The sequence below is a fragment of the Gigantopelta aegis genome, chromosome 7 (genome assembly GCF_016097555.1).
Source record: "Gigantopelta aegis isolate Gae_Host chromosome 7, Gae_host_genome, whole genome shotgun sequence".
NCBI classification, from domain to species: domain Eukaryota; kingdom Metazoa; phylum Mollusca; class Gastropoda; order Neomphalida; family Peltospiridae; genus Gigantopelta; species Gigantopelta aegis.
Genome location: NC_054705.1, coordinates 31,440,974 through 31,454,560, shown reverse-complemented (window position 1 = coordinate 31,454,560; position 13,587 = coordinate 31,440,974). Strand labels below are relative to the sequence as shown.

General features: G+C 37.0%; 1 protein-coding gene across 1 annotated transcript in view; it reads left to right on the top strand.

The window, feature by feature from the left end:
• Positions 1-8,602, top strand: part of LOC121377389 — a 33,934-nt gene extending 25,332 nt beyond the window's left edge. The window contains exons 7-12 of the mRNA XM_041505371.1: positions 590-686; positions 1,717-1,861; positions 2,543-2,694; positions 3,622-3,755; positions 6,013-6,129; positions 6,661-8,602. Coding sequence (XP_041361305.1) covers positions 590-686; positions 1,717-1,861; positions 2,543-2,694; positions 3,622-3,755; positions 6,013-6,129; positions 6,661-7,467 — 1,452 coding nt within the window. The 3' untranslated portion in view covers positions 7,468-8,602. The remainder of the gene's footprint in view (positions 1-589; positions 687-1,716; positions 1,862-2,542; positions 2,695-3,621; positions 3,756-6,012; positions 6,130-6,660) is intronic.
• The last annotated feature ends 4,985 nt before the right edge of the window (positions 8,603-13,587 follow it).

The following is a 13,587-nucleotide window of genomic DNA, read 5'->3' as shown; positions in this document are numbered from 1 at the left end:
ATCAGTGATTTTACAAATTTACAAGCCACGATTAAAAATTCACTAGCCCTACTTTAAGTTAATACAATTTTACTAAATAACAGTAATAATCGGGTATGTCACTTAAAAAGGGAAACGGAACTTAAAAACATTAACATAATGTGGTGGGGGGAGGATATTCATATTTACAAAATAGACTTAACTGCAGCATTTGACTTTTTTCTCATTAGCCGTCTGGCATGGCAATAGTAGTTATTTACTAGCCCAACATTGAATATCACTAGCCATGGGAGTGGGGCTACCATATCGAGAAGCCCTATAAGAATGTCCAGTCATATCCCTATATAAAAAGATCTCTGCGAATGTTAATGCAAAACTGTGACACAAATACAAAATCATTATGTATAATATGTACATCCCTCCATATATCATGGCAAGCAAAATATGTGAATACATTCAGGGGTATGAAATGACATTTCAGTGCAAACCTATGTCCCTGCACTTAAAAGTAGTCAAAACACACCACCACAGGTGGGTATTTTAAAGTGTTTAAAAATGGTTAATTTGATGACTGGTAAGGTGTGCCAACGAAATATGGGTTGTCTTTTAGCACTACTTCAAAAAGGTCAATGAGTTGAAGCATAGAGAAGATGGAGCAAGAAAGAAAAGATTCACAGACAAAACCAGAACAGAGATATTGAAAAAAGGTTAGAAACTTAGAATGGTTATGTTGTAAAATTTTGTGCTGTGAGTTTAAGGCTTTTTTTTTTTAGTTCTGGTTTTGTTTGATTTACACCACCATCACCATTTAGTTTATGATTGACGTCTGTCACCAGGGGGCAGGACCTATCTCGGTCAGTAGATCACTTGCATGGGGTACTTGAGTCATAGGATCAAATTGCCTCAGTCGACCCATTCTCTGATGGGTGTTTCCCCTGGTCGAGTATTTCAAAGGATGTGGTATGGGCCGTCCTGTCTTTCACCATTTAGTGTATGATGATTATAAATCCCTGCATAGACACCATTTACTGTATCACAATATCAAATCCCACCACTGATACCAATTAGTGTATGATGATTATAAGTATCATCACTGACACCATTTAGTGTATGATGATTATAAATCTCACCACTGACACCATTTAGTGTATGATTATAAATTCCACTTCTGACACCATTTAGTGTATGATTATAAATTCCACTTCTGACACCATTTAGTGTATGATGATTATAAATCCCACTGCTGACTCCATTTAGTGTATGTTGATTATAAATCATACTGCTGACACCATTTAGTGTATGATGATAATAAATATCACCACTGACACCATTTATTGTATTATGGTTATGATGATTATAAGTATTTGTGTTGTTTTGAAATATTTTATTGATCAGAAAAAAAAGTCATAACAGGCAGAGCCTATATAAGTGCTCTTCTAAACAAGATGGACATCAGACAATAATCAATATTAATAATCATATATAAAGCATAATGTCCAATGGCATAAAGTATTATAAGTATCATCACTGACACCATTTAATGTATGATGATATAATTGTATTAGGTATGTGCTGTCCTATATAGGAAAGTTCATTGATCACTTGCTGCTGATCAGCAGAAGTAAAAGTCTGTGGAAAGAGGTTTTTTCTTTCATTCTTTACACTGGTTGTCACGATTACTATGTTGTAGTCATTGTGTTGGTATGTTGTTAACAAACCTTTGTTTTGTTTTTCCAGAAATTGATGAATTGTATGAGAAGAAGCGATCAATGGTTGGAGAATTTCACAAACAGCGACAGGCGTTCCAGGACGGCCAGAGACGATATCGTCAAGAGAGTTTCAAAAAACGAGAAGAGGAAAGAAAAGCACAACAGAGAGAAATGTGAGCGAAACATTTGTTTAAAAAATTGCTGTTTTCTTTAAACTGACATTAACCAGATATTAATTATACCATCAAGCTAATCATGGTATGATGTCACACAAGATTTATTATGATGTCATTCTTTATAAAGGTAAAATGTGTCACATCAAATAATTCATTAAGACTTGTTACGTTTACCACAAAAAAAAACCTTTATTACTATATATTGTATTGAAATTAACTATGAAAAGAAAATGCAGTTAAAAATTATTAGAGTCAGGCTTATGTCTTGTTACAAGTGATAATTTTCAACTAGCAGGTTATCAGTTTGCTTTAGTCGGTCATATCAGGGCGGGACAGCACTCATTTGATGTGAGCTTGTTCTAGGATCGATCCCTGTTTGTCTGTTTCTTTTTTTAGCCAGTGCACCACGACTGGTATATCAATGTCCTTTGTATGTGCTATCCTGTGTGTGGAATGGTGCATATAAAAGATCCCGTGCTAATGGAAAAATGTAGCAAGTTTCCTCTTCAAGACTATATGTCAAAATCACCAAAGTATCCCAAAAGTCGATGATTAACAAGTCAATGTGCTCTAGTGGTGGTGTTATACAAAACAAACAAATGGTCGGTCATGGCAATCTGCCAATACAAACAGTAACTTCAGGTTAAATATGAATTGATGTACACTTCTCATTTTCAGTGATGACTTTGAGAGCGAAAAAGAACCGTTTGAAGAAGACAAACTGTTGTGTAATATGCTATTTAACTACCTGCAACGGTTCACCCAGAATTCCGATTCCGACATCACACCAGCTCAAACACCAACGGATGAAAACCTTCCCTCTATTGGTGGTAAGCTACCGGGTCGAATTTACAAAGGCTGTTTTATGTCTTACACACGTGTAACTACTTACAATGGTTAAACACCAGGTCCGTGTTCAGCCAAACCTAACGTCCTCTACACTTATTAAACCAAATGGCCATGTCGGGAACCAATCAAATAGTTTGTGAACGTTAAGGAAACGTTCACTGGCTGAACTTAGGGCTATATCTAAGAGAAACAGTTTTTGTAAATTCGGCCCACCTAGTGTGTGGGGATTATCTTTTTAAAATTGAGAGTCTCTGATCAGGAAACAGGTAGATGCAGCTCAAAATACACAGTGTGCTTGCTGAAAATCATTTTTTACAAGCAGTTATAGTTTTCAATCATAAGCTTTTAATAACGTTTGTCTGTAGAAAAAAGGTTGCACTATAAATCTAATTTAAAGACTGATTTCTAAAACTGCTTCTCAATCTTTACCATGTGCGGTCGGTCTGGGATCGATCCCCGTCGGTGGGCACTTATGGTTATTTCTCGTTCCAACCAGTGCACCACGACTGGCATATCAAAGGCCGTGGTATGTGCTATTCTGTCTGTGAGATGATGCATATAAAAGATCCCTTGCTACTAATGAAAAAATGTAGCAGGTTTCCTCTGTAAGACAATATGTCAGAATGACCAAATGTTTCACATCCAATAGCTGATGATTAATAAATCAATGTGCTCTAGTGGTGTCATGAAACAAAACAAACTTTTGCTTGCAAATAAAAATTTAAAAAGCATAGATTGTTTCCCACTCACAAAAATGAAGTTAGAGACTTTCTCTCTCTAAATAAGTTGTCAAATTAACCCTGTGTTAGACACCGTAATTATATAGTCATATTTTAAAATGTGCTGAGGATTGTAAAGCAAATGATTCTTTCCTTTTCTTCCATTTCGTTACCATTTGTTACTTTTAGTCTGTGGTCCGGCTGAGGAGTTGGAAGATGGGGCATATGTACTTTTGAGAAAATCTGATGACCTTGAATCGGAATATATCGGAACCTGTCGACGGCCCAGTCGAAAGAATCGACGCAGCAGGAAGCAGTCAATGGTAAAACAAACGTATCATGTAGTTTGACAAAGAATGTTGATTAATGGTTTGGGTTTTTCAGTGCAACCGGCCTCGGTGGTTAGGCCATCGGTCCGCAGGCTGGTAGGTACTGGGTTCGGATCCCAGTCAAGGCATGGGATTTTTAATCCAGATACTGACTCCAAACCCTGAGTGAGTGAGTGATCCGCAAGGCTCAATGGGTAGGTGTAAACCACTTGCACTGACCAGTGATCCATAACTGGTTCAACAAAGGCCATGGTTTGTGCTATCCTGCCTGTGGGAAGCGCAAATAAAAGATCCCTTGCTGCTAATCGGACAGCGACAGCGGGTTTTCTCTCAAAATCTGTGTGGTCCATAACCATATGTCTGACACCATATAACCGTAAATAATTTTTTTTTGTTGATTTCGTTGTTAAATAAAACATTTCTTTCTTTTTCTTTTTTTGTCAGTGCATCTGAATAGTATTTGGGGTTCTGTGCATATCTACTATAGTGTTTCCCCTAGCTTGCCTCAGTAGTTGTGCCATCTTGCTTTATTCAGCGCCATGCTGCACTGAGATTAAACGAGCCTTTCTAAATGCCTGTCTATGATGGGTCATATTATGGTATGGCATTGTCCGTATGTACATACGTCCATCGATCCACCTGTTAACTTTTTCTTGTCTGGACCATACCTTACATACAGGACCATCAAACCTTACATATAGGAACAACTTGGGATGATGATAGTGTCATTTACTATTACAAAGTCACCGTGACCTACTTTTCATAGTCTACTGCACATAACAGTAAATCCTTTTTCGGACCATAACTTGCATACAGATGCATACAGGACCATCAAACCTCACATGTAGGAACAATTTGGGATGGTGGTGTGTCACATACAATTACTAGGTCACTGTGATACAAATAAATCAAATAATTTGTCTATATTCTGAACATCATAGGAAAATTCATTAATATCTATGGTTTTCATCAAATTCCTGACAGGCATATCATGTATCTCACTGACCACTCTTGTTTCAATAATTAATTCTAAAATTGCCTTTATAAAATACACGAAAAATGTATTATTAATTAATAAAATATAACTTAAATATTTTGCTATTCATTTATTAAAGCGACCGGCCTCGGTGGCATAGTGGTTAGGCCATCGGTCTACAGGCTGGTAGGTACTGGGTTCGGATCCCAGTCGAGGCATGGGATTTTTAATCCAGATACCGACTCCAAACAAAGGCCATGGTTTGTGCTATCCTGCCTGTGGGAAGCGCAAATAAAAGATCCCTTGCTGCTAATCGGAAAGAGTAGCCCGTGTAGTGGCGACAGCGGGTTTCCTCTCAAAAACTCTGTGTGGTCCTTAACCATATGTCTGATGCCATATAACCGTAAATAAAATGTGTTGAGAGCATCGTTAAATAAAACATTTCTTTCTTTCTTTCTTTCATTTATTAAAGCAAGCACATTATTTTTTTGTAATAATTAGTCATTTTTGTCTTTAATGGGAAAAAAAGTCCGCTAAAAATGGTGCAAATGCCCCAAAAGTGTTTAGTCTACCATGCCTTGCCAAATTTGTATGGAAAACACTACACTATATTGATAATCTCACGTATGAAATTGCTTCAGTGGAACGCTAGCCTTAGTTTTCATGTTGCAGTGGTGGGTTTGTTTTCATGACAGACGAAACCCATCACACACCCTCCGGAGGTGATCAGTCAGTTATTTGTTTTCATTGCAGACGAAACCCATCACACACACTCCCGAGGTGATCAGTCAGTTATTTGTTTTCATTGCAGACGAAACCCATCACACACACTCCCGAGGTGATCAGTCAGTTATTTGTTTTTATGACAGACGAAACCCATCACACACACACCCGAGGTGATCAGTCAGTTATTTGTTTTCATTGCAGACGAAACCCATCACACACTCTCCCGAGGTGATCAGTCAGTTATTTGTTTTCATTGCAGACGAAACCCATCACACACACTCCCGAGGTGATCAGTCAGTTATTTGTTTTCATTGCAGACGAAACCCATCACACACACACCCGAGGTGATCAGTCAGTTATTTGTTTTCATTGCAGACGAAACCCATCACACACACTCCCGAGGTGATCAGTCAGTTATTTGTTTTCATTGCAGACGAAACCCATCACACACACTCCCGAGGTGATCAGTCAGTTATTTGTTTTCATTGCAGACGAAACCCATCACACACACACCCGAGGTGATCAGTCAGTTATTTGTTTTCATTGCAGACGAAACCCATCACACACACTCCCGAGGTGATCAGTCAGTTTGCGGCTCTCAACCTGACGGCTCCGTCCAGCGCTTATGAGGTCACAGCCGCCATTGAACAGCTTCAAGGTCGAAAGGTCAGTCTCTTGAGATGAGTACAAGAACTTATGTATATTTTTAATTGTCTGTACAGTGTCTCCAGGTTTTCCAATGTTTGTGCACAGAACTTCATATTCTCCATCCAAATATTTCAATATGGTTTTGACTGATGCTTTGTATACATTCTGACTTCAGGCCACTATTATTGACCGTTGTGAAACCGAACCCTAGGGCCACCAAAGTCAGTACCAGACCATCAACATTAAAATTCCCGGATTTGTTTTTGTAATCATATCTGCACCTTATAGAGTTATAAAATCTCCCCCTACCTCCCTCCCTCCCTCCCTCCCTTCCCCCTCTCTCTTCCCCCCCTCTCTCTCTCTCTCTCTTTATCTCTCTCTCTCTCTCTCTCTCTCTCTCTCTCTCCCTCCCTCCCTCCCTCCCTCACACACACATAGGCTACTTCTATCAAAAAAGCAATAGGCTAGTGCTTTACCACTGGGCTGCTTTCTGCCCCTCTTGTTACGGTTAAGCAAGGGCTAACTTTGAGTGTACTGCTTGTCTTGCAGCTGTATTACGAACAGCGCCTGCGAGACCACCGCAGCATGGACACAGACTCATTCGACTTCTCCTTCTCTGGCTCCAGCAGCTGCAGCTCGAGCATGTTTTCCTCGTCCATGCGTGCGCGCGCCGACACCTGGGGCTTCATGGGCGAGCCTCACCCGATAGCGGAGGAGAATTCTCAGAGCGAGGCCGGCGTGTCAGCGACAGAGAGCGTCGTCTGCGAGATGTCGCGCCAGGCCAGTAAGACGGAGAGCTGCGAGAGCGCCTGCGATACGCGCCCCAATGACCACATCATGGACGAGCTGATCGCCATGAGCACCACAATGTGTTGCCGTGACAACCTGGAACAACCAAAATGTGCCTTCTCCAGCAGCCCATTGTCTCTGTCGGACAGTTCGGACACCCCGAGAGACTCGCTTGTCGACGGTAACGGGTATTTGTGCGACTGTAACAATTCCGACGGAACGACGACAACTACATCCTGTGATTCCACACCAAACCATGGACAGTCGTCATGTGACTGCTGCACACCGAGCCAATCGCTGATGAGAACGGACACGCAGAGTAACGACAATGTCTGTTCAACCAGTACAGACAAGACAGACTGCAAAACTCAGTGTTGTGATAGAGATACCAATAATGTGATAATGGAAACAAAGACTTCGTTGTCATCGCCACACGCCGCCACAAGTGTAAAATTACCTGATCCCCACTCGGCGATAGCAGGGCCCGGTACGAGGGATGTTGTTAATCAGGTGTCCGAGCTGACCACAGGGGGAGACAACCCCCATGTTGATTGTGTCAAGTCTTGATGATACGTCTCTTAGCATAGCATGTGGCGTCGTGGCAATGTATTTTAAGTCTTAGTGTTTGTTTTCTCGGAAGTGAGCTGGCCTGGTCCTTATAAAACCTTTAGAGTCTAGACTCGAGACTCTAATAGAGTCTGAGACAGGAACGCCATGGCAACGCCATACAAATTGCGTGTGTGATTGAGATTGAGTCTGGACTCTAAAAGTTTTATAAGCACGGGCCCTGGTTATGGGAATTGTTGCTGTCGAACACATTGTTAGTTTACGACAATATGCATGTGTGAATAAGATGCTGAGTTTACCAGCCTTTTTTCCATTCCATTCTCCTTCCTCTGTATCAAGTCAAAAAATAATTAAAGGTACATGATCTTCTTACAAACTTTGTATAATATTTCCAGCTAGAACGTATTTCTTTGCAACCTCGCCTGACCTCAAACCAAATGCATGTCCACCATTTGAAGTGCCCTTTTTAATTACTTGAAATTTATCGTTGTATTTTCCCCACAAAAAAATTAAGCAACTTATTGACAGTTTAAAAAAATATATAAATTATCTTTCAAACTGTATGTCAATTTACTTTAACAATTTATCAATAATATATTATACACACTTGCCTGTGCCAAATGTATTGAGTACCAGTATATCGTACACAAATGCCTGTGCCAAAACATCCCCAATTGTCAGTACGATAAATTAAACAAGAACGGACATCTAATCTATCTCATTGCATTGAAACAATGTATCAAATATATTATACACACATGCTTGTGCCAAAACATCCTAAAATGACAATACCATAAATTGAATGAAAATGGTCATTATTTCATTGCAATTGCAGTTAAAAAGTATAGTTGATTATAAAATACTTAAAGGGACAGACCCTAGTTTTTTAAACTAAGCCATATTTTTCATTATTAGAGCCATTTATGATCACTGAAATCGAAACTTTACTTATATTTTATTGGTTAGCTTATTCATTTCCATGCAACCAAACTTTTTCTGGTCATCTGGGTGTTTGTAATAGCACAAAATTCATTTTTCACATTTTTAAAAACACACGTGGGTCTGAGAAGTAAAGGTTATGGTGTCGCGTTTTAGTCTATTTTTAAGGGTATTTCAACGTCACAGACTCTTGTTTCACTCTGTTGTATCCATATTTGTTAAGGTGTGTAAATTAACCAAACTCGGTGTCCATTTTTCACTGGTTGAAACTAGCGTCTAGGTGAAAAAATATGCCTTAGTGTTTACAAACTAGGGTCTGTCCCTTTAATTTTGTGGTTTGTGTATATATTCTGAGTAAAAATAAAAACAGGTAAATTTTAATCAAAAGTACTATACAGTGTAATAAGAGGATCCATGTACCTTTGAAAATTATTTTGCAAACAAAACCTTTTTAAAACCTGCTCAAGTGGACACCTTTTAATTAGAGCCACCTCCTATAAGAGGCCATCTAGCTGTCTCCCAGGTCATAAAGTGTAGGACAAACGAACCTGTATTAACAGACACCTGTCTTAAGAGGGCACTTTTAGTATTCTATTAAGCCTGCTTTCCATTAATGCAATTCTGCGAGCAGTTTATCATGTGTTTTCACAAACACATTAGCATATAAAATTTTACATCACCCAGGGATGTGATAGCTACGCGGAAACCTGTAAATGCGCTTTTCCATTTCATCTAAAACAACAAAAACATGATGTTCAATACTGTTGACCACACAAGGTTCACTTGCATGGTTTCACATGATGTGTGCCTTATATTATATTATATTATATTATATTATAAGTTAAAACCAGTTTAGATTTGTTAGCATTGAATGCAATTTTTGGCACTTCCAGGGGTTGCAAACAACAATTTTCCTTCAGGGGCCCTTGAGCGGCCCCTGGACCCCGGCCGCAGCAAGCTTTTTTGTTCCAGCCCCTCTCACATCCCTGATCATCGAAGTGTACTTTTAAACCACTAGTATATACTTTTATGTTATGATGTCACTGTCCTGAAAAAAATCCTGTATGGTGATCAATCACTCCTCGATCTTTTTTCCTTCAGTGAGGTGAATACATGTGTGTGGAAAATGTATTGAAAAGGTACTGTGTATATTATGCAGTGTATCGATAAACTCACACATGGTAACATGCAAAATTGTGTTGATGGAAAGCGATCTTTAGGTGGTTGCCTAAAACAGGTCAAAAACACTTAATGTAGGGCTAGCTCTGGGTGTTCAGAAAAGTTCGCCAAATGAACATTTTAAACTATAAAAATTGCAAAAACCCCGTTATTTTCTAATAAAATAACATTTATTACATGAAATTTATTCGCCAAATTAAAATAAAATTTTGCCATTTGTTTTTAAAATTCACAGTTGGTGAATTTGGCGAATGCCAGAGCTAGCCCTGTTTAGCCACCGAGGCAAAACTACTTTATTTTTCAAAAGTATTTATTTGATTGTTCTCTAATTCAGTTGTTATAATTTTATGAAATTTTAATTATTGAATTATTTTGTTTTTCAATAGAATGTAATTATATGATACTATTAGAAAGTTTTGTTTTTCTTTAAAATAGTTTGGCGAGTTTAGATTTTGTGCCATCATTAAATTGTTCATTCTGTGTATATATTGTTACTGAAACCAACATTACAATAAATTAAATATTTTTCATATCTTGATTCACACATCATGTAGACTATACATTTTGAGTTGGGTGTATCGTTTCATTATTTCATTTGCTAGTTTGTTTTTAAACAATTGTTAAAAGAATTGACAAATTGTTTTTTAACTTTAAAACAAACATTAATCGGTGAATTCAGTAAAGACCCAGCTCCACATATTTTCAAGTTTTGTATGCATTAGAATCTTTATATGAAAACCAGGGGACAATATTTCAAAATCTTAGGTAACCAGAAGTCGGTTCACGTGAGTTTTAATTAGGTAACTGATGAGTTAGACCTACCTAATCCAAAAACACGAACTACGGTTCTGTGCTACATTGGTGGTTCAAATGTATTTTAAAAAATAAAACTGATTTTCATATTGACTACTGGTATATGGTACTTAAAATTTTAGAACTTAATTTATTCACCACGTAACCGATTGGCGGTTTACGTGCTTTTAAAGTTGCATAACCGACACACGAACAGAACAATGGTTCTCGTGAAATATTGTGCCCTGGAAAACATTTCCAATCGTATGCAAGAACAGTCCTACTTCATTTTGTAAAGGTGGTTATGATGTGCAGGATATGGTTACATTTACAGAAATGTAAAAAAAAAAAAATTCTGTATAATTTGGAATTATAGAGTTGGGCCATTATTAATTCATTGATTCAGTTGTTAAAAGAAAAATAATGAGACATTAAAACAAAATAACTGTTTTAACGACCATGACATTTAGGCTTTCCTAGATATGATTTTGTACACCGCACAAGAAAACAAATGGACACTTCAGTATTGTGGAAATTTACTGATAATACGACACTTAGTTATACAATGTTCAATTTTTAAAATTGGACATGAAAAATAGTTTTTCTTATTCAAGACATCATACTTTGGCAAGTGCTGTATATATATTTCTTTCGAACTTTTATAGATGGTGTTTAAATACTGAATTATTTTAATTTTTAATTTTATAAAGTTCATGGGAATAAAAAGAAAGAAAGAAATGTGTTATTTAATGACACACTCAACACATTTTATTTATGGTTATATGGCGTCAGACATATGGTTAAGGACCATACAGATATTGAGAGAGAAAACACGCTGTCACCACTACATGGGCTTCTCCTTTCGATTAGCAGCAAGGGATCTTTTATATGCACCATCCCACAGACAGGGAAGTACATACCACGGCCTTTGATATACCAGTCGTGGTGCACTGGCTGGAACAAGAAATAGCCCAATGGGCCCACTGACGAGGATCGATCCCAGACTGACAGCACATCGAGTGAGCGCTACGTCCCGCTCTTCATGTAAATAGGACTAATTTTTTGCCTTCGTATTAAGTGGATTAATATACAAAACATTTAATGTTATAGGTAATTTTATACAATAAGCAATATTTTATATCATATTATTTTGTGTCTGTATGGATACCTCTGTGAGGTCCTTTATGATCTGATAGTTTGTCTATGTGTATGTGTGTGCATCTGGGTAAGGTCAATGTTGAAGTATTTTCATCAAGTCATATTTCATCAAGTGGATATGAAGAGTTTGTCTCAAAATGATCATATGATTATGGGGGTTAAGCAGCGTTCTCATTATGCAATTAGTCGCACCGACTTGTCGCATGCGATCGAAATCTGGATACGGTCAGTTGAAGTATTTTCATTAAGTCATATTGCATCAAGTGGACATGCAGAGTTTGTCTCAAAATTATCGTATGATATGGGGGTTAAGGGGCGTTCTCATTATGCATGCGATTGAATCGTACTGTGATAACACCAAAATCGGAACGACATTAGTCCTATGCACTACGATTAAAGTCACTATGACAAATTGCATGATAGAACACCCCCTTTAGACAGTTCGTCTACTGAAATTTCTTCATGCATGATTGATTTTAGTAAAACAAATTAAATATAAAGACAAATATTGAGTGCATTCTGGATAAATGCAATTCCAACTGAAATTTTAAGACATGGTTTCTGTTTTTGTTTTATTTTGTGTTTTTTTGCTTAAAATTAATATTGGTACCTGTACTCTGCAAATATATATAAAAGCTTCAATGTTTTTTAAATGAAAGTGATGGAAATTGTGTCATGTTGAACTCAAAATTTAGTCACTTATAATGAAAGGAAATGGTTTATTTAACATGTTATTTACAGTTATGCAAAATTCGTGAAAATCTGACAACTGGCCCAGATTTCATTTGCAGAGTTGGCAATTAAGCAGTATGAATTATTACCATGGCAATATGAAATGGATGCAAGGGGAAATAATCCAATGAAATACTGTTGTGGTGTTCAGTGTATTCACAGAAAAATAATTCTGACACCACATGAATTTGATTTGATGCATGTTATTTTCAGCATTTTTGACAACCATTAATGTGTCATTCTGTATTTTAATAGAGACATTTTTTTTACTTGGTTTTTTTTTTTAGCTACGTTTGCAGCCATCACTTTACATATCATACTAATTTATTATTTTTAAACCATGAATATCACATTTTTAATATATAACTGTTGGCATTTTAATTCTACTTATAATAGCTGTTGATATTTTAGGATATATTATGTGTGGTATTCTTTATTTTAACTGGATATCTTGTGTTCTGGTCCTTGCTCCATAAAACCTTTGGCATCTAGACTTGACAATGCAAATTGTTAGCATTTTGAGAGAGAATATTGTTACATGCCCCTATACCACTACGGTTTCGGGCATTCGCATTTTGAATGTAGACTGTAATCTGGCCATGAAACTTAAGACTAAAATGGGTTTTCTAGCAATAATTAGATTTGCTCACAGTTCAACTGTCAAATTTGAATGTATGGTAGACTGTAAACTGTGCCATGAGACTATGCTGGGAGTGGGGGAGGGGGTTTGTTTGCTTGGGGTGGTTTCATAATAGACTTTAAAAAAAAAAAATAAAAAAAAAATCTTGTAAAATGTAATTTTTGGGCATTTATGTCAAATATTTTGTTACTATAACAATCATTAAAGTTACGTTTTAGTTATAAGTCTTGGGATTTCTAAAGAGTTTGCATTGTTATTTTTATTTCCTAGGTTTTTTTGATAATCAGCCTTACAAAACCATTTGATATGGCTATCGTGTTATTGCAAGGTTTGTAAAATTTTGTGCGTTCTGAATGTCAGGAACATGTTACATTATCATTCATTACTTCACAATCATTCGCTCCATAACTTCTTCAGAATTACAATGTATGTTGGTTTCCTTTTTGTTGTTGTATTGTTAATTCATGCATTAAAATGCAGTAGATGTTGATGTATCCATGTTTTTCTTCAGTTTTCATCTTAATTTGAAACGGAATCGAATGTTTTATATATAGACTTCATGTAATAAAGTTACAACATGATTAGAACTTATGAGGATAAGATGTGATGTCTTTATTACCCATTGACATAAAGTCGATGACAGTCACTTTTCTCACCCTTGTTTTGGCTTTGTACATAAT